Source organism: Neolamprologus brichardi, chromosome 14 (assembly GCF_056152115.1).
Source record: "Neolamprologus brichardi isolate AB-2024 chromosome 14, ASM5615211v1, whole genome shotgun sequence".
NCBI classification, from domain to species: Eukaryota; Metazoa; Chordata; class Actinopteri; order Cichliformes; family Cichlidae; genus Neolamprologus; species Neolamprologus brichardi.
The window spans coordinates 5,867,628-5,889,143 of NC_142117.1; the positions used below are offsets into that span (position 1 = coordinate 5,867,628).

The following is a 21,516-nucleotide window of genomic DNA, read 5'->3' on the forward strand; positions in this document are numbered from 1 at the left end:
AACCTATCACAGTCACTAATTATGACTCCAATTGTAGCCATGCTCTGCATTTAAAGACACAGCATGCTTTGATTCTAGGCTCCTGTAGACAGGTTGCTTTTGCTCTGTGTCACAGCCATCAAGCTGTTACCTCTTGTCATAAATGAAAAGTTCTGCTATGTTAAAATGTATTAATTGCATTGTGGCTAATTAGAAAGATTGCTATTACTGTTTTGTTGCTTTAGTAGTGCAAGAGTGGCTATGAGCAGGTGTCTGTTGACTGACGGAGGTAACAATGACTTCACTGTTACACCTTTATTTAACTTTCTCGAGATCCTTCCATCCCTTACTAGCAACAGCGTCATCGCACAGGCCCTGCTTAGCAACTTGTGACCCGTGGAAACCATGGAAGAGGAAGACCATGTCGCACCTCCTTGAGTTTCTGTCAGCTACTGTCTCCTTAACGTTCTCTTTTATTCTCCTGTGGTCATCCCTCCCCCACTTCTTCCTCCTGTTTTTCTTCTTACACACACATATGTTCACACACTCCCAAACCCTTTGACTCCAAAGCCTTACTTACCATATTTGCTGAGTAAATCATTCTATACCAGCATTCTCCATTTTCTTGAATGTTCCTGACACTTTTGGTCTTTTTATAAAAGGGTTAAAATGGTATCAGGTTGAGTTAAAGTTGATTCAGTGCTTTCAAAATGCATCTCGTCACCAATAGACATCGATATTCTTCCTTAAGGGATTCCTCACCGTAGCATATTAGCCTTGGAGGTGACGGGAATTACGGCTGTATTTTTTTTTTTCTTTTGTTTCCTTGCTTTCGTAACTGCTCTTCACTAAAAGAAACTTTCTTTTTACTACACACTTACACGCACATCTCAGTGACAAGTGACTAACTTTTTTAAATGTTGTAGAAGTACTGTGGCACCAAACCTGTTGAGTGTGTTTGTCATGCTTCTAGATATTTGTGTTGAGGAAATAACAGCTCACACTCGCTCTGAGAATCTGCTCACCTTTTCCATCTATAGTTTGTAATGCAGTTAAGTCAATGTGTCTTTGATTTAATGATTGCATTTGCAAACACCTGTCAGCGATCCTAACTCGCTGTTTCGCTTTGGGGGGGTTTTTCAGTTGAGAATAAATTACCTAAAACAGAATTATGAACAATGAAAGTGTTGCTTTTGTAAGTGTTTGTGTATCTGTGGGCGTTTGCCACATTCAGAGCTGAAGGTATGTGTGGATTGCCATTGAAAATAGGCACGCTCATTAGTGCCCTTTTGGCTACATAAAAATTAGCCACCTTTTATAGCTCAGTTAGCTTGCTAATAGTTAGTTAACTGGAGCAAAGCTGATGAAATGGTGTGCTCCCTGCTGGGTCATTTGAACATGATGTTGACTCCAGTTGTCTTATATTAAAAATGAAAGAGTTGTAACTTGGTGTTTTGCCAACCTACAAACAGCAGTGGCTCTGACTTGTAGTATTTTATTGTCAGCGTATGAATGAATCCCCTTTGATCCCCTTTAATTCTGTTTGTGTACTTTTTTTTTTCAGGTGTGGGAAAGTCATGTCTATTACTACAGTTCACAGACAAGAGGTTTCAGCCAGTTCACGACCTCACCATCGGTAAGACCACCTGCATCATTTATAATAAAAACATAAAGCATAATTAGATGACTTTTACTAATTAAACTTGATAGACTAGGTCAGACTAAAGTAAAGTAAAAGCAATATAGCTGATGCTACGTTAACAGCATAAAAAACGAAGTAAAAAGTAATTAGATGCTGAGTTAACCAAAACCCTTCAGATATTCAGAAAATTCAGATTTTACTGTGTACAACTCCAGTAGATTTGACAGAGAGGAATAACCTCTTACAATTGCATCAGTTACAGAAAATTGCTTAATTACTTTGTGCAGTATGAATGGCCATAAAGCCAGCTCGCAGCTTTGCAGTCTCCAGTATTATTGAAATGCAGATGCTGCTCATTTTACGTTTTCGCTCGCTTCTTCATTTTCCCCCGACACACTTGTGTACTTGGTCTGTACCACCACAAAACGTCTGCCCCTCTTCCTTCTTTCACACAGCCCTTCTTTGCATGTGATTGGCTGCATGGTGTGCCCATCAAAATAAAAACCCACCTCTGCCCTGTATGGATTCTCAGCAGTGCTGAATTCCATAGTGCTGGTTAAATCCGAGTGGGTCAGCGGCCTAAGCCATACACTGGATCTCTTGCCAGCTCGTGTGATCTATGTACAATGAAAGAATGAGTTGGAAATCACATGCTTTGTAAAGCAGCTTCAGCAGGAACACCACCCCTGCTACAGGGGAGGAGCCACTGATAAATAAATAAAATAAAATATAAAGCCAATATCTACGTCCAATTTTAGCCTTTGGCCTAAGAGCAGATATGTGATTTCAACTTCAAATTTGATCTTAAGCACAATGCAATGTATACTTTGTTGTGTCTGTGGGGCAATTTATGTTGGACTCAAAACACAGATGACCCAGTAATTATAGCAGCTATAATAGAATAACACACATTATGCATACCACTTGCGATCACTGGTTGTGTGACAAGAACAGCATGAAGCCATCACACAAGCCCCACAGCCTCCATCAGCATTATTTAAGATTGTAGATAAGATTGATTAAGGTTGTGTTTACATTGTGGTACTCTTCATGCTCTGTATAAAGGTGGATCTGGAGAGTATGAGATGAGTCCAAGTGGGTCCATCTCCTCAGCTTTGCTCATATTTAAAATGAAATGTCTGGCATCAGACCTCTCCACAAATCTCTCTTCCTGTGAACTAGGCTGAGGGATCTATACGCTTGTGCAGTAAGAAAAGCACAGCAGTGTCATTTGAAAATTGTAAAACTATTTCTGAAACCCTGTCATTGACCCCGATGTGCTGGGTTACACTTCTCCAACAGAAATTATAAATGGATTTTCATCATCTCGGTTAAAATCAACAAATGGCCGATCTGCAAAGCTTTTGAGGTGTTTCAAGTGCTTACTTGTCAAACTGCGATAATGTTAAGGACATTATCCATATCCTGCACATTGCCTGCAGGCAGATGATAATGGATATTATATAGAATCGACCTCTAGCTTGAATACAGACGCCATGTATTTTTAAAAGCATTTGATTGCTATCAGAATCCATCAACAGATAATTAACAGTTAAGAAAAAAGTCTTCTGTGTAAGATCTGTGTAGCTTTTATTTAGAAAGGGTTATTCACCCATCTTCTGTGATTGTGTCTATGCAGGTGTGGAATTCGGCGCGAGGATGATCACTATAGATGGCAAACAGATCAAATTGCAAATCTGGGATACGGTAATACATATATACTGTTTTTCTACCTTTTCTTTTTCAAACAGAAAATATAACTTGAATTTGTTTCCTCAACTGTAAGTGTATTTAAGTCTTATAAATGTAGGTTTCAAGCTTGTTAGTACAATGTGGCAGGAATGTATTGAATTTTGTTTGGCTTTTATTTTTTCCAAAAACTGCAACATTATCATTATTTTATTATTATTTAACTTATGTGCAGCACTGCAGAGCAAGGACCTTTTCGTTTGTTTGTTTGTTTATCTAAAATGCATGCATGCATTATGGGACAGTCCCAGAAAATGACGTAACATTGTGACTTTTGGATTGGTGGACTGTGATTTTTCACAGCTTGCACTTACAGTTTTAACCAGCAGATGGCGTTAGAGCTCTGTGAATACTTGTTCTCTGGTCTTAAGGAAGCAGTGTGAGAAAAGGGACCAGCATTTCAGTCCTGGTTCTCTGGTCCCAGGGGGCCCACCAGTGAGATTATTGTCTTTACCTGGTTTTCCAGGTTTGGCCAAAGTGAAAATCTCAGCAACAAATTTTGATTTGTATAGTACATAATCTCCTAATAGTTAGAGAAGCCACTTGGGTTATTGTGCAGGCTGCACTTGCCACATGTATGCTTGTGTGTTTCTTTATGCACGCCTGTTGGCCAGATGGCAGACAGGCACAGCGTTCCCTCTCTTTCACCCTTATTTATCATTTATTCACTAATAGCATTACTGGCTGGTTGACAGCTCCTTGAACATCTCGCAGACTGCTCTAGTGACCAGCTAACTTGGTGTTTGCTGCACTGACTGACCAGACTTCTGAATGGCTTTCTAGCCGGCTAACTTACCCAGCTTGGCTGTCCTTACTAGTTTTCTGACTCACAAACCAACTGCTTCGCTGGGTGAGACGTTGACAGCCTGGTCCCCTGACTGGCTGAATGATTCACCTCCCTGTCTTTCTGACTGTCTGGTGTTTCAGATGAGGTCAGAGCAGCATGGGACTTGCAGCTGCTAGGATAGAGTGTCGTTTTGTTTTCTGCTCGGGCTTGGACGAACACAGGCGACATTGTTACTGTACATTGAATAGCAAGAGAACATGAATAGATATTGCACTGGGGGGGTTGTAAGAATACCGGATGATGAAAATAATGAAGGAAAGATGGCTTTCTTCGATTACTTAAAAGATGAGTGATCGAAGAAAGACATAGAAAAAGTGAGATAACGAGGGGATGATAATAATGTAGTTTACTGAACAAGGTGACCCAGAGAGCCAGCTTGACTAGCAGAGCTAGTCCTTCTGTTCATCATAAATATGGAGAAACAGCGAGGTTAGACATACAAGCAGAGAGAAAGAAAGGGATTGTGAAAGATAGATGGAGAATGAAAGAGAACTCTATTGTATCCCATTACAGGCTGTGCTCTGTCCTGTCCTCTCCCCAGCTGACTGAAAACCCAGAGCTGGACTCTGCTAGAGAATCAGGACTGATGTATAACATGTATTAGGACTAGACAACATGGGAGCTTGCAGAAGAGCTCAGCTGTTTGAATGAATTGCAGAGCTAAAAAAGCAGACCTGTGAAGCCAAAGTCTTTGTTGGGGCCCTTGAAAAAACCGACAACTCTGCAGGTGTCTGCAGACATTTCAATTATTCAGCTTTCAATTTCTGTTTATTAATATATGCATGTGTTTCTCCAGGCTGGTCAGGAGTCGTTCCGGTCCATCACCAGGTCTTACTACAGAGGAGCGGCAGGAGCACTCCTAGTCTATGACATCACAAGGTAACAATCAGTCAGTCAATCATACACATGCTAGCTGAGTGTTTATAAGACACAATGCAATCGAGATGAACCGCAGTAAAACTACAGTCACATTACAAGCATCCTTTCCTCACTATGGATAATCTCCACTTGTATGTTATGAGCATGTTGTGATATCATCGTAGACTGTATATAGATGACTGGCGTCACCCATTAGTTGCTAGTGTTGAATGCTAACCATTGTCATCTGCTGGCTTACCAGCTATCCCTGAAAGTTAAATTACAGCACTGATAAATGGAAGTGACCTTAGCGAGCTAAGAAACTAGCAATGAGGCTAGATCAGATGTTGTTGAAAGAGGTATCCCTAATACTTAATTTATCCAAAAGTTATAAAGATACTCGTGTAAAAATCATCATGGTGCTGTTGAAAAAGAAAGGATGGCCAAAGTCAGTAGCGCATTTTAGCCGAGCTGTTTAAAACCCACCGGCAGTTCAACACTGTGAGCCATAGAAACATATATATTGTCATTTACTAGTTTAATTACCTTTAATTGTGATGATTGAGTTTCATATTCTTAAGGGGTTAAATGTTTTCTGTCCCGTGACTTTTTGTCCGGGGTAATTCATTCAGGATTTCCACTCCACCAACTCATGATAATCCATTTTCTTTGGAATATTTATGAGCCCCAGTGGAAGAATCCTACCCTTCATAGCTCTGACATTCTATATGCAGTTGCAGTCAGTTGACTATGGAGTCGGCCCTTTTGTTGTCCCGAATTTTCTGTTACATAAACACGTTTGCAATGGTAGACGCTCACATTAAACTGGCAAAAGTTTTAAGTAATGTTTGTGACAATATCCCTAATACACTCATCTCAGGCATACGTCCACCTGCTGCCCAAACCTAATATTTACAAGGGTCAGTCAGAAAACAGTTGGCTTTAAGGGAGGGTGGCCGTAAAGGGGGAAGGGTTCAATGCTTGTTTTAGACAAAGAATGCACCAAGGCCCATTACAAGCTGAATTCATTTTGAATGTTGAGTCTCACAGAGTTGCTATAGTAGAGTGAAAAATAAAATGCTGGAAATGAGCAGAACAGATTTTGTTTTTCATTCAAGTATTATTAAGAACTGGGACACTGGAGTCCACTGAAGAGACTTCAGACATCAGGGCTCGCAAAATCACGAGCCCGACGTCCCGGAGCTAGCGATATCTCCGGTCGGGCGACCAAAATCTATCTCAGCCCCGCCCGTCGGGCTATATGATAACCTGACGGGCGGGGCTGAGAGCGATTTTGCGAGCCCTGGACATTATAGGATGAGCTGGGGAAAAAAGGCCAGTGTGGGGTCAGATATGTAATGACATCCTGTCAACTGTGATACGGTGATAAAGATTCATTATATCAGTAGTTTATAGCTCACAGTCTTAGTGCCAGTTGTACTGTCTCCAAGTGTTTTTTAAATCAGAACATTTTTATTATATATTAAGTTTTAATTCCAACCCTGTTGATTGTATGAATGAAATTTTCTGAAATTAAGAAAAGAAAATTCATTTATTCAGGTGCACTGGTGTGTTTTAAAGGCCCTGACCATTAACTGCATTGTGTTTGAAACCAGCTGGCGAATCGAGCTTTGATGATCTGTCTCTCTTTCGTCTCTTGTTTCCTTTCATGTGTTTGCTGTAGATACTCTAATAAAAGCAGCAATCCTAGTAAATGACAATTCATCCGTTAGTGCTCAGGTATATAAAGAGATGAAAACTGTCTGGAGATGTATTCCCATCACATTTGTCACCTGTAAGAAATTAAAGTGAAGCAATAATTATTGCGAATTATGTGCATAAAGGAGTTACAGAGGTAGATGTATATTTTTCAGGATGAGGGAGTTTTCTGTTTAAATAGTTGGCGTAATCGCAAGAGGAAGTGGCACACACATCAGTCACCAATTTAAAAGGAAACGGCAGATCTGTCAAATCAGTTATGTTTATGCGTCTGCGTGACAACAGCTGCTTTATCTGGCATGCTTTCAGTTTGATCTCAATGCAGTCATAGTGAAACCATCAATCTGTGCTTGTTTGAACAGAAGGGACACTTTCAACCACTTGACGACCTGGTTAGAGGATGCCCGCCAACATTCCAACTCCAATATGGTCATCATGCTCATTGGCAACAAGAGGTAACATGTTTTTTGTTTGTTAGTTTGCCCCCCCTCCCCCCTTCTACAGTGATGGCTGCCCACTGCCCTACATAACGCTGTACCATTAATAGTGTGTTTTACAACATGTTGCTGTGTAACGATGTCTGACTTTGTTTTTTATGGCTGAGTCTGGTCATAATTTTACACTGTCACTAAGTGTGTAATTCAGTCACTTCTGCTTTTCTCCCCCAGACACACTCTGTGCTCAAGCTTACATAACACACCACCGTGTAAGAAACTTGTCACAACAAGTGACGTCCATTGCTAAATGTGCTTTAATATTTACATCTTACATGAGGAAGTTTCTTTCCACAGTTCTCTTCAGCTGGTATTGAACAAACTGCTTGCTCACTCATATTCTGTAAGATGACAGTTTCCAAAAAATGTAGCTTTTGATACAATTACAGACACATTGGCATTAACTCTGTCGTTTAAAAGCACATTTACTTTGTGTGATCTGAGGTGCAATTGTTAAATTTAGAAAACGGCAATCTACGCTAAGCTAGCAGTAAGTTAGCCACCGAAAAGCAGAAGGCATTACTCTCTTACTCTCTGCTGCTTGACTTTTCCCAGTCAAGACCTTAAAGTAGCTTCATGATATCATGAAGTAGCAATTCAATTCAATTTTATTTATATAGTCCCAAACCACAACATCAGTCACCTCAACGAGCTTAAGGATAAGTTTTCAAACAAGAAAATATTAATTTGATATATGTTATATGTCCGGTTTTGCCTTGTGTTTAAAAAATTCTTCCAAAATGTCTTGGATCTTTATCCAGATCAACTCCAAAATCTAATCACTTCTGAGTTGTTGGGCCAGTCCCAGTGTCTGGTAAAATGTTTGTGTAAATCCATCCATGACGTTCTAAATAATCCCACTAGTGAACAGACGAGCCAAATAACATCCTTGACTAATGTAGGTACAGATGGTACAGATTTCTTGGGATTTACAAAGAGAGCATAAAATGTTTAATTTGTTTTTGTTTAATTTATATTTCTCATCATTTTTCTTAAATGAGTAGTCACCAGAAGTATACAAAATACAAGCCCCTGACAAGAATGGACCCAGAGAAAATTCAGTTACACACTACAGTTGTAATGAGTTTGGCTACAAGGGTGCTTCATTTTTAAAAAACATAGTTTAAAGTGATCTTCTGCAATTTCTACCAAAATTGCTTTGTAAAATCAGTTATACTGTAGCAAATAAGGATACACGTGACCAACACTGAACTGCCTAGCAATTTAGTTTGTAATTCATGGCTTGTTACATGATTTTATAATTGATTGTATCTATTGTTTTAGTGACCTGGAGTCAAGGAGAGAGGTGAAGAAAGAGGAAGGTGAAGCATTTGCCAGAGAACATGGACTCATATTCATGGAGACCTCAGCTAAGACTGCCTCTAATGTAGAGGAGGTAATTCCATACACGCAACCCTACCAGCTTTCACCACCTATTTATCTGAATTAGGAATTTGCCTCGGAGGTCAGCATTATATTTGAATATATTTTAGGAAGTCTTTATAATCACAGTCAGCTGGTTGTGATGGTGGTTCATCTGAAGATGGTGATAGCCCTGCTAAACATCTGCTTATTGTGTGTATGTTATCACATAAGCGCTGCCATAGGCTCATAGACGAAACACATGGACTGTATATAAAAAATCAGCATAACTTGCTGGTGAGGCCAACATGGAGGGTCTTTAACTTGCTTTCTTTTTAATGGCCAGCAGGGGGAGAGTTCTTTCTTTACTTTTCTTTTCTTTTTTGTTTTTTTTAAGGAGTTTAGTTTTATAGAAATATATTTTTAAAAAATGGCCCCCAGCTTCCTCGATCTGGTCTAGATTCTGGTCTATTTGTGTACACCATACTTGTTGTTTTGTATCACATTTAGTTAAAAGGGAGAGGAAGGATATGGTTTAGGGTGGACCTACCTTGTTACTGATTCTTGGGTGTGCTGAGTCAGAACCCACCCTTTGCTCAGTGTCCAGACACCAAGACTTTAACTGCCAAAACACTCACATTGCAGCACCGCAACAGGACTAGCTACAGGATTGCAACGAATAGCTACAGCCATCATGTATATACAGTCTATGCATTCAGCCCAGTTTGGGAATTTTCATGCATAATTATATATTCCTTTCTCAGATAGATAAAATTCCCAAAGTAACAACATGGATGGAAAAATATTTTGTCCATTGAATTAGTAAAAGATTTGTAATTTATTAGCCAAGTTGCAGCTGTGTTTCTGAAGCAAACATACAGACAAAACAAATTTTCATTCAGGTTTAATTTGTATTCAAAATCACTATTCAGGTCAGATAAATGCTGAAAACCCAACCTCTAAAGAAGCCTATAAAGAATTCATAGACTTCCTGCTGTTTGTGGAACACATTAATCAAGCACAATTCATCTTTGTCCTTTTATAGGTCCAAAGTACATTGTAAGTTTCTAACATAAATCTTCTAGTTAAGTCAGTTTTTCCATTCTTACACAAACTGAATTTTAAATGCTTGTTATTTTTAAAAGATGTGCAAATATGTCTAAAAATATAACGGTACCCCTTCATTTTCTTACACGCCCCTAATATTCCTGTATTTGCCATTCAGTGCATTAGCTTTAACAAATTACCTGTAAAAAGTTTTATTGGGGCTCAGAAACACAGTAACACAAAATCAACTTTGTGTCTAACTTGCAAACTCATGGTCTTCAGTCTTCCTCGTCAGTTGGTTTCTGGCCTGAAAAGCCTCAACATTTGTAATGTTGCCACGTTCATCGTCTGGAGCCAGAAAAGACCATATTTTGACAGTAGGGCCAAATGCAAAGTTATCAGCTAACAATGGCAATCTTGGTTAGAGAACTGCATACAAAAACTGTATGGATGCGACATGTAGACACAGAAACCTGATCGATAAAATGTACAGAAACTGGAGTACAAGATGTTTGAATGTCTCAAGCGGCAGGCCTGAGGACTTGTCTGATAATTCCATAAAATTCTCCACCAGAGGTCATGACTAATAGACCACAATCAGGTGGCTGTGTTGCCACAACTCTAACTTTAAAGCTTAAAAAACAGGTAAGATACTTTTTTGCGATTGCGAGATTGTTTATAAAATAGAAAACTGGAACTGCTTATAAAAGGTTTTCGGCAGTTCCACGATAGCTTAATTTACCAGCCCTGAATGTGGCGACTTGTTTACTGCCAATAGCCTTAAACACTACATAACTTTTTTTAATGACCAGCAATACCTGTTGTTCCAATAAGACTTGTGGTTTTATAGACGTCTGTCAGAAAACAACCCTCTGCTCTGACCTTCACAAACCCTTTCCTTCATAGTCTCAGTCATCCAAGCCCATGGTGTAAGTGTGAAGTATTTTAAGAGTTAGACAAGAGAAGATTGTCCAGGATGTTATCGTTGTGATTGAAAACTTGTTACCCAAATAGCTTGGTTTCTCAGTTAGACTCACCTCTGGCTCGTCACATCTGGCTTCAGAACACCAAAAAAACACCATGTAAATGATTTTCCACTCTCTGTGAAGAAGACGCTCAGTCGAGGCTTCAAACCTGTACTTTACAATCCATTGGGTGACATCCATCTTTCATATACTGTCTACGCCAACAACACATGTATTTGTTTTTACATGTTCCATGATAAACGAGTCAGTGCACATTTTGGATCAGTAGTAAAAGTCAACACACATTTTTTTTTCTTGTTATAATGTTCTGTGTCACAGATTTAACATTTGACTAAATTCCACATCAGACTCAAACCTCCTGATTAACCAGCAGTGTCAAGGATCACAATGGTGGTGTAACCTTACCAGCCTCACAGTAGCATCACAAACCCCAGTTGGCACTCTGAGCATCCTTCTCCACCCCTGAGAGAGACACACCCCTGGTGATGTTGTGTGTAATGAATGCATGGCGTCGTCTTCTGGGACCCCTCTCTCACTTATCCAATCACATAAATCCTATCCTACACAGTGCAGCATGCAAGCTAGGAGCACGACACTGTATGTTCGTGTGTGGGTGGGTGTCAGTGGTGATTTGGTTTTGGGGTCTTTTGGGTGTGTGTCTTGTTTTGCTTTTATTTTCCCCCCCAATCTCTCCTTCATACCGTCTTACGCCTGGCCTATATCATGCAAACACATACACCAACACCACTGATGAGTTGAGTCCTCTCATGGGTTAAGATAAGGGGGAGGTGTGCGTGTGCGTGCATGCGCGCGTGTGTGGTATGATTAATTTGTCTCATTAGTGTCCTCTGAATCCTCCTGATACCACTCCTCTCCACCCTTCCCTTCATCTCTCCTCGCTCCATCCCTCCTCATCCCTTGACGTCCATCATTTGCTCTTTAGCTCTCCTCCTTTACCTCCCCCATCCTGCTCCACCATTCCTTTCTCCCTCCCCCCTCCTCCAACGTGTCTTCCTGCCCTTTTTTATTCATTTTATCCTCCCCCAATTCCCTCCTCTCCTGCTCTTCAACCCATCGCCTCCCCTCCTCTCTCGAGCAGTATATCAACCGGTTATAGTTCATACATATTCATAACCTCCACCCCGCCTCCCCTCACAGCGACATTCAGCAGCCAATCAGCATGCTGGGTTTGTCGTCAGGGTCTGTGGGTGGACATTGAGGCTGATAAGATGGTCCTTACAGATAGATGGAGAGAAATTGCTGTAAGCACCTTTTCATCATCTCTTCTGCCCACCCTTCCTTCACTAAGATCCTATCCTTAACCTCTGCTCGCTTCTGTTCTTGTTCACCAGTCTTTCTTCTTATATTTCTTCACTTCTGCCATTTGTTTTTTTTGCCCACTGCTTAATTGCTTGTTTACTTTATTTGATTTTTTTTAAATATTTTTTCCCAATATTCTGTTATCAGCCATGTAATGGTTTTTCACTCTCTATTCTTTGCACTATCACCATCTATAAATCTTCTGTAGTCACCTCAGTTTTCTCCCTCTTGTTTTCACTTTCTACACATATCTTCAGGTCCATTAGTTTAACTCAAAAAAAGAAACTCTAAGTACATTTGGTGGTACAGAGGGTGCAGTGATGAGTTGAAGAAGGGAAAGAGGACAGCATGAGGAGGACAGAGTACACTAGAGTGCACCCTTGGGCTCGGTCTATTTCCGACAGGGTGTCAGATAGAAGTTCAGGACATATTTTCAGTTCTTGAACATTCCTTTTTTTCTGATGAGGCTTAGTTTTGACTGCCATTGCTTATATGAGCCTGCATTGTTAGATCATTCCTACATAGAGTGAAGGTTTTGACATCTGAGCTGGTGTCGCATTTCTAGTTATCCCAGCTGCTCTTGAGCTCGGACCCTTGAGACAGAAAGACTCCCCCTGGAGATGAACGCATCGATACCGTAGTCATAGGCCGGTCACTCAGGGAGATTAATTCTACTTTATTCAATCATCTTTGATCCTTGCTGTGCTCTTAGTAAGCCCAAAGTAAGTGTGTGTGCGTGTGTGTGTGCGACAAACTTTGTATTGTCTGCTTGTGTGTTCTGCTCAGATCTCTTTTGCTGATCTGCTCAAAAGGGCAACTGCATCTTCTAACAAGGTCTTACGCCATATCGCCTTAACTTCTCAAAGCTGGCTTGAAGGGCTTGGATAGTATTTGCAGAACAATCATACTTCTCAGTAGTAGTGTACATCATAAGCTCTTTAAGCCTTAACAAAACACAATTTTGAGAACATCTTCCAAAGAGCTCAGGGGTGCCAAAAGCCCCAATTTTACTCTTCTTTCTTTCTGTCTATATAATTTGGTAAATTGCAAGTTATGATAAATGTGTAGCTCTGAAGTCAAATATGAGATATCTTTAACATGTTTGAGCTAATTTGTTCTAAAGAATCAAAACACAAAAACACCAGACATAACTCCCACTGAATTTACATGTGAGAAGCATAGACTGAATATAAAAGATGGACCTACATGCCTTCTAATGAGCTGTTAAAGAGGCTGCAGAGTTATACAATTGTGTGCTTACATGTTAGAAACATAGCTTGCAGAAGAAGCCTTTTAAACTTTTAAGTTGTTTTTGTTTCTTTTTCTGAGGGTTTATTTTATTAGATTGTCATTTTCTACATGCAGCTTTCATGTCGCATGCAGCATGATGTCACCTTTTTTTAAAAAAAAAATCTTTCTTTAGGTTGACATTTTTTTTTCTTTACTAATTTTAGGGTTAACTTAGCATGCAAATACTTAACATTATTTTAGAAGCATGACTAATCATACAACACTTTATGAAATGCATTTACTTAAGACTGATATTAGCTGCTTGTGGATTCATTGGTGTTAGTGTGTTTGTTGTCCAATAAGCAACTTAAAGGTTTGAAAGGATTTGCTTGTGCTTTAAATAGCTGAAGTCAAGGTATGTCTGACCTAGCCTAGCAGTTAGCATTTTTCCCAGAGTAAGCACAGCTGCGCAGACATTTTATGCCTTTATCATGTCGAGACTGCACCATCGAACACAGATATTTTGGGGACCGTTTTTGGTTATCATTTGCCTGCCAGGTGTATTTTTCCACTCACATAAACTTGTGAATTTATTTGTGTTCAGCAGCCAACACTTAAATATAGATCGTCTGACTTTGTTACTTGCACTTGACACACCTATATGGAATATTTAACAGATCGGTTCATGCTTTGTGTCACTGATGTGAGAGAGGGCATAAAACTGGGAGTGGTAAGTTCACTGATGTCAAGTTTCAAAGTTCTGTGAGGTGTTTTTGAGCTGTGACGGGAAGCTCGGGCTGCAGCTGAACAGTAAATGCCTGAAAGTCAGAGCCTGGTTATGTTACTGAAACTTGAATTTGCTTTGCATTCCTAATGACACGAGGCTCATTTATAGGAGTCAGCATAAAAAGATGGTTTTAACCTTCCTGTCCTCTCTGTCTGTTTCACTTCCTGTCTCTACGGCAGGCTTTCATCAACACAGCCAAGGAGATCTATGAGAAGATCCAGGAGGGAGTGTTTGATATCAACAATGAGGTGAGATACTGTGTTCCTCCTGTGTTGGGTTTTTTTTCCTCCCTGAGCCTTCTTCTCTCTTCTTTGTTCTTCTCTTTCCTTCCCCTCTTCTTCCTCAGTGTGGTTTTGCAGCAGTGTGTGTGGTTTGCCATGCTCCCTCTCTTTCAAAAAGAAGGGGAAAAAAGCCCTCCACTCAGCTTCCTTTGACTGCAGCCAAGCAAAACTCCCAGTGTTCCTCCTCTCCTCTGCTCTATTTTCCACACACACACTCTTCACTTCTTAGTTTGCGCTCTCTCCCTGTCTCAGTCTCCCTGTCTCACTCTCTCTGTCTCTCTCTCGGCATCTTGCCAGCTCATAAATTCCTCACATCCCACAAGGTCTCAGTCATTGGGCAAGAAAACAAACACTCAGCCAGCCAGTCAGACTGGAAGCTGCCCATCCAGCCAAATAGAAAGTTTGTGAACCAGACATTGAGATTCATATCATCATCTTAGTGAAAGACTAAGTGTAAGAAAGGCTAATTTCACATAAAGAGTGCAAAATCCAAACACTCGGAATCCATTCATTAAAATTCAGAGCACTATTATTTATACAGCGTGACAGGAGTGAACTCAAAGTGCTTTCCCAGTGTAGGAAAAAGGATTAACATTCCAAGTATGGAAAAACATACGGAATAGACTGTGACAGCACTGAATAGAGTTTAAAAGGAGAAGGAGGTATACAGATTCAAATTGAAATGAAATAAACAATTACAATAAATAATAGAAATGGCTAACTGTAATAGAAATGCACTGACTGCAATTTTCTTGGCCAATTTCTGTTTTGGTTTTTGTTTTTTTGTGGGGGGTTTTCCTTCTTGTTCTCCCCCAAGTATAAGCTCCCTTGTCACAAGGGGTCACCACAGCGGGTAGCTCCGGATGTTTGATTTGGCAGAGTTTTACACCAGATGCCCTTCCTGACACAGCCCCAAAGGGGATTTGTGTCTTCTGCCGATACCGATTTTAGCTGATTCACGTTTTCTATCTATGAGCTCTGACAGCATATACAGACTAAATAATTACATAATATTTTTTCTTGATAAAAGAAATCCCTCAATTTTACAGAAAAATGCAAGTTATAGTTACTCTTTGTGGTTAAAGTCAGGACCTGTTAACACAAATATCACTGTAGGTTCAGATCTTTTTCCACATTATTAAACATATTTAGTTATAAACTTAAACATGACACAAGCTTTTGTAACATCCACAGTTGATAATACTGCCTACAATGCTCTGATTGGCTGTGATAATAATGCAACCCCATGATGAATCTCTGAAGGTGAATCTCCATCGAGAGGCTAATATCAAGTTCACTGTGCACGTGCACCAAGTTGGCTCTCCAGTCCAGATTGTAAAGCACATAAATGTTTTTCCTGTAGTCACATGATGTCAGTCGTGTAATGGTTCTCAAACACACACATATGCAGAGTGCCAGAGTTTGGTGCCTGTCAGGCTCGCCAGCCCTCAAGTACAGGCAGTGGGCAGACAGAGCTGGAGGAAGCCAGCCACAGAGTGTTTTTGTTATTAGTAACAGTAAGACGGAGCGAAGGCAGGCCGGCCGGCCAAACCACATCAGCTGACTGGCTGCGAGGGAGAGCGAGGGAAGCCCCACCAGAAATGTTGGCAGTCACTATGAGAAAACACACACTCACTCTCACACACACATGGCCTTAGCTCAATAAATGTGATTTAAAGGCATACAGGGTTTCCCAGAGGCACTACTGCTACTGAATGTAGGAGGGGGGGTTACAGTGAGAGGAGGAGATAAATATATACAGAGGCAGAGAGCGAGTGAGGCTGAGACTGCTACAGCCACACAGAGAGAGACATGATGAAACACAGAGGGAAAGTGAGCACTACAGTGCAGAGAGAGGGAGGGAGAGATGAAAGTGTCTCCCTACCACCCACCTGCCTCTCTTTTTCCTCGTTTCTTTTCTTTTACAAGTGCTTTTCTTTTTTTCCCCCAGCATCCTTGAGTGCTGCTGGTGTTTCCTTTTCTTTTGTGCTACGCAGCAGCACCTGTTGCTTCCTCTGTGATGAGATCTAATAGGAGCTCCCACAGGCACGGTTCAGTGTTAATCTCACCATGAAAGCTACAACACAGTCATTCTGAGGTGGCTTTATTTAGTCCAATACTGTGATTGCAATTTTTTGTTATAGCTGGGCCTGTTTTTCCATTTCATTGAGCTATACAGTATATGACTGTTTTTGTGTTTTAAAAAAAACGAAAAGAGAAGAAATCTATGATGCGAATTCGATTTTTGTTAATCTAACTGTGTCTAGACACCGATAGTAATCCTACAGTTTCATTGTACATGTACAATGACAATAAAGGGCTATTCTATTCTGTAACATTAGCTACACTGTGAATGATGCTATGATGCTATTAGTTGGATGAATCAAGTGGACATCAAGGCATTGGTTTGAAGCCTTATCCTGTTAAACATACGGGACTACATTCAGACCCAAAAAAGTTTTCTGGTTAACTTTGTTACTGCCGACAGTTGCCAGCTTGCATAGCTCACTGAGCTCAGCTGCATGTTCGCACGCCGCCTTCTCCTAGCTTTAGCATACCTGTTGTTTAATAGGGGCCTGGTCCCACTATGGGCCCAGTGAGAGACATCGAAAAGTCTGCGAAGGAGTGTTTGCTTAAACTCCCTTACAGGAATTTAAAGCTGTAACCTGAATGTTGCAGTAACATGAACCTTTAAGAATAATATAAACTGGTCTGCCTTGTTTTACGTGACATCTTACAGATGTCACAGGTAACTGGGTAAAGTGGTACCAGGACCAACACTGTCATGTCTCCGAAATGGCATATAGGTCAATAAAATGGGTAACAACAACAGCAAACAAAAAAAGGACAAAAATCCCTGTTTATTTTAAAATATATTTCCTAATAGTGCCGATAGAAATACCTGCTCTTACCTTCCAAACTGTGCTGTTTACTTTGTTGGACATCAGCTGTTGCTTTCCGTCCCTCCCCTCCAGACTCCAGGTTCAGTTAGTAATTGCTTTAGCACTTTTCTACTCTGAGCACTTAAAGACTCAAAGATGAATTGATGCTGTGGTCTCTCACGCTGTCAATGCCTCTTTCGTGAAGCACTTTATGTTCTACTCATGTCTGATTATTTTTATAGCTGCAACAAAAGCACTGTGCGCTAGGGCTGGGCCATATCATACCGTTCACGGTAATACCGGTATAACGTTGGGCAACAATAAGAAAATGACATATCGCGATAGAATATGGGTAAAACGCGCATGCGCAGTGCCTTTGTTTTTGTACGCACATGGCGTTTAATGAGAAGGGTGAAAGCGGATCGTTAAATGAAACGGATGAACCAGAACTGGTTTGTAAAAATGCTGCAACTTCAGTGGTGTGGAACTGGTTTAGCTTTTGTCCGTCAGATACACAACAAAGCACTATTTTTGGTAGCGCATGCTAGCGGGCCGTCGTTATTACCGTGTTTTTTGGAAAATACGGCACACTTAAAATCAATCCTTTTATTTTTCTGAAAATCGACAGTGCCCCTTATAATCCCGTGTGCCTTATGTATGAATTCTGGTTGTGTTTACTGACCTCGAGACGATTTTATGCACACGGCGCTGGAAAATCTGTCAAATGTTTTAGTACGACTTTGCTAAGCTACGAAGCCGCACCGCTTGATGGATTGTCGGAGCATTACGGCTATCGTAGGCAGGAGCCTCGCGGAGTGATACGTACTGTGCTTCAACATAATATTACCGTACTGTGTGTGTATAACCTCTTTTTAAGTTTTGTGGATATTATACATGGTTATGCTGAGGATATGTTGGCCAATTTCCACTGGAAATGCCTTTTGGTTAAACTGACAGCAAGGAATTTGCATTTGCACTGTTAAATTTTTGTAAAACTTTAATGCACATAAAAAACAGCTGCTTGTTTAAGTGAAAATACATTGATGTTTTTTTTCACTAATAAAGTTGTGGAGTTGTAAAGTATTTTGTCTAGTGTCAATTATATCGTCAGTTATATCGTTATCGCAAATTTTCAAACGTATATCGTGATAAATATTTTTGGTCATATCGCCCTGCTCTACTGTGTGCTCGACTGAAAGGTTACGTCTGTGGCCTGATTTTGACTATATTTACAAGTTAAATGGTCACTCAAAGAAAGACAGAGGGTGTCTTTACTTTCTTCTGCCACACTGCACTGCTGCTCTCACTCTGAAGCCTCACTGATAAACACAGCAAACACTGTGGTGCTAGATGTGAAGTAGGAAACTTTATGTGGGTTTTATTTAGCTGTGGGCTAAAATCCACTAATATGGTTTGACAAAGGAGACACAGTACAGTGTTTTCACTTGCTGAACAAGCAGAGTTCCCAATTCTCAAAAATGACAATCCAATGCCTGCCCAAGCGATGACTATCAGAATCACTGAATATTTGGCTAAATCATTAGTGGAGTTACAACCATGACTTATTATTCATGCTTGCAAATTAGTTTGTGATTATTTTAGTGAATCCAACTTTTGTATAGGAACTGGTCTGTGCTATGTGTGAGAAGAGGTAGTGAGTAAAACACTAAAAATAGTCCATCTAGTATTTAAATTGGATGTAGAGTCTTGGTTCTTATGTTTTATGTAGACCGGAGAGAAAATAAGTGACCAGCTTGAACTAAACAGACAGGTGTCAGTTTGAAATGTACAAAGAAATAATGAGGCCTCCCACAAGCATGTAATGGTGACATGGAGGCTTTATTCTGTTCTTGTTCAGATGAGATTTTTTATTTACCTTTGGTCTCTTTGTGTTTGTGTCCACCCAGGCTAACGGTATTAAGATTGGACCCCAGCATCCCACCACCAACTCCACACTGTCCAGTACCCAGGGAGGCCACCAGGCTGGAGGGGGCTGCTGCTGAAGCCCCAGAACGCGCCTCCTTAACCTCCAGCCTCGACCCTTCCTCCTCCTCGCCTGCTCCGACCCTCTTGCATTTCTACAGAAATGTCCAGGCTCTCTTAACAGTTTAACCTCTCTCTCTCTCTCTCTCTGTCTCTCTCCTGCTGCATTTTTTTCGCTGCATCTCATCTCCCCCGAGTCTCTTAACCATTTTCATGAGGTCTAGGAGCTGCACCCCAACCAGTCATCCTGCAGGTTTACGAGGACAGAGTCCGCCTCACCTGCAGATGTGCCCACCTAATTTGTAGTTTTTCCTCAGTAGATTTTGGTTAGACTTTAAGCTTTTATTTAAAATTCAACACGCAAACCTATCGGAGTGTTATTCCAGCAGTTCCTCTGAATTCTTTTGGGTGTTGTTGGGATGATTCAGTGCCGCAGGATCGCAAAGCTCTGCGGTGAGTCGACTTTGTCAAGATGGAGACATGACCGAGGGTAGACGTGAAACACTCTTAACTGGCTGGTTATATGGAATAAAGCGGGCGCTGTGTTTTGTCTATACACACATCTGTACATGTTTTTAAAGACCGTGTTGATAGCAGGACATGTTTCAACACGCTGAGTCGGTTTTCATTCTGTGCCTGTGTGTATAGGGATGATACAAGTATTCCACTGTCAGTCTGTGAGGTGGGGGAGGCTTCAAGTCGTTCTGTATTTTGTCCATAAAAAAATGTGCAAATCATGTCCTCTTTGTCCTTCCTTTTCCCTGCTTTTTGTCCTTGTTCTCTCTCTGTCCTTGTGCCCTTTTTGTTCATTTGCAGATGATTTGTATTACTGAACACTAAAAACTGCTTACACAGTGTTTTAAACCACGTGGAGAGAGAATAAAAGACCAAACTGTTGAGCGTGAACACGGATTCTTTGGAGAGATGTAAAAAAAAAAAGAAAGAAAAACAGGAAAGTTGAAATGATAAAGGGATGTCGAGAGCAGTGGTTACCATGATGAAGTTATGAAGTTTTAAAAAAAAAAAGGAAAAATGAATTGGTAATTTAGGATTTTTTTTGGGGGGGGGGTTGTTTTTCTTATTATTTTTCTATATTTATCAGGCGCTTTTTTTTGTGTATATATAGATCTTTAGATTTCTGTGGCTTTTTTTGAGCTGAAGCTTGGCATGTTGTTGTGGTCTAGTTATTTCTACACCATGCGATGGAATAAAAGAGCCTTCAAGCAGCTTTTTAGCGTTTTAAACGATTCTCATTTAAACCCAAAGGTACCGAGCCGCCCTGTTATATTAGGGTCGATGGTGTCCTTTCTTTTAAATGACAAGTATGAATGATAACAAGCTGTTAACAGGGGTGCACAGAGGCATTCACAGTCCCTGGTGGAGAACGGACTCCAGCTGAAAATGTCAAAGTGAGCTAAGATTTCCACCCAGAGTTAGCCTGCAGATATATAATGTATACTGTTTAGAGCTTGATCGATGGCTGCTGCAATGTTTTTTTGGTTTTGTTTTGTTTTTGGGGTTTTTTCGCTTCAAGATCCCCGATGGAATGGCACCGTTTTACTGTTATGATCATGCTGTACTGCTTCAGTCGTTCACTTCTTTCCCCTCTTTCTCAAACTGTTTGGTAACAATACCACTCTACCAGTTTTTAATGCCAAATGATCGTGTTTACCTGTGTTTCTCATCAAACAAAGGATGAAGGAAAAAATAAATCTGACCCAAAATCAGCTGTCTGCCTTAACTCCACCCCCCTGAGAGATTTGGACAGCTGCTAAAAAGAGCAACCCTTTTATCTGCAGATAGGCATTTGACCACTAATTAGCTAGAGTCACATACACAGTGAGAGAGACGTGCACATTTAGAGACCGTGATATGACTTGGAGAGAAGCCCAGTTTGAATCGGGGCATTTAAAATGAATCTAAACCCACATTTAGGTTTTTGTTTTTCTTCTTCGCATCTCGTCCACCCTGCACACACACGCACCCACAAATTCATATGTATGCAAAGGTAGATGGTGCATACATATATTCCCTTCTATCTAACCTAGCTGTGTTTGCTCTCCTGGCTAACCGTACAACTGTTTTGGGTTTCACGGCAGTGCGAGTGAATCTGTGTTCTTATTTTACTTTCTTTTTTAAAGTACTAGATATATTCAGACAGTTATTAATCTTCTTCTGATGATGAATATTCTTTGTAAAGCAACATGTAGTGTGTGTGTGTGTGTGTGTGTGTGGACCCAGAGGGGTTACAGGGGGAGGATCAAGCCAAACCTACCTGATGCGTCTATCTGCCTACTTACCAATCTATCTATTAATGGATTGATCTATCTTATCTATGTGGCCCTCCTCT

At 40.5% G+C, this 21,516-nt stretch overlaps 1 protein-coding gene across 1 annotated transcript in view; it reads left to right on the forward strand.

Annotated features, from left to right (window-relative positions):
- rab2a (RAB2A, member RAS oncogene family) overlaps positions 1 to 19,903 on the forward strand; it is a 28,213-nt gene extending 8,310 nt beyond the window's left edge. The window contains exons 2-8 of the mRNA XM_006808414.2: positions 1,544 to 1,615; positions 3,261 to 3,328; positions 5,014 to 5,096; positions 7,157 to 7,249; positions 8,573 to 8,684; positions 14,200 to 14,268; positions 19,091 to 19,903. Coding sequence (XP_006808477.1) covers positions 1,544 to 1,615; positions 3,261 to 3,328; positions 5,014 to 5,096; positions 7,157 to 7,249; positions 8,573 to 8,684; positions 14,200 to 14,268; positions 19,091 to 19,186 — 593 coding nt within the window. The 3' untranslated portion in view covers positions 19,187 to 19,903. The remainder of the gene's footprint in view (positions 1 to 1,543; positions 1,616 to 3,260; positions 3,329 to 5,013; positions 5,097 to 7,156; positions 7,250 to 8,572; positions 8,685 to 14,199; positions 14,269 to 19,090) is intronic.
- Positions 19,904 to 21,516: the final 1,613 nt, after the last annotated feature.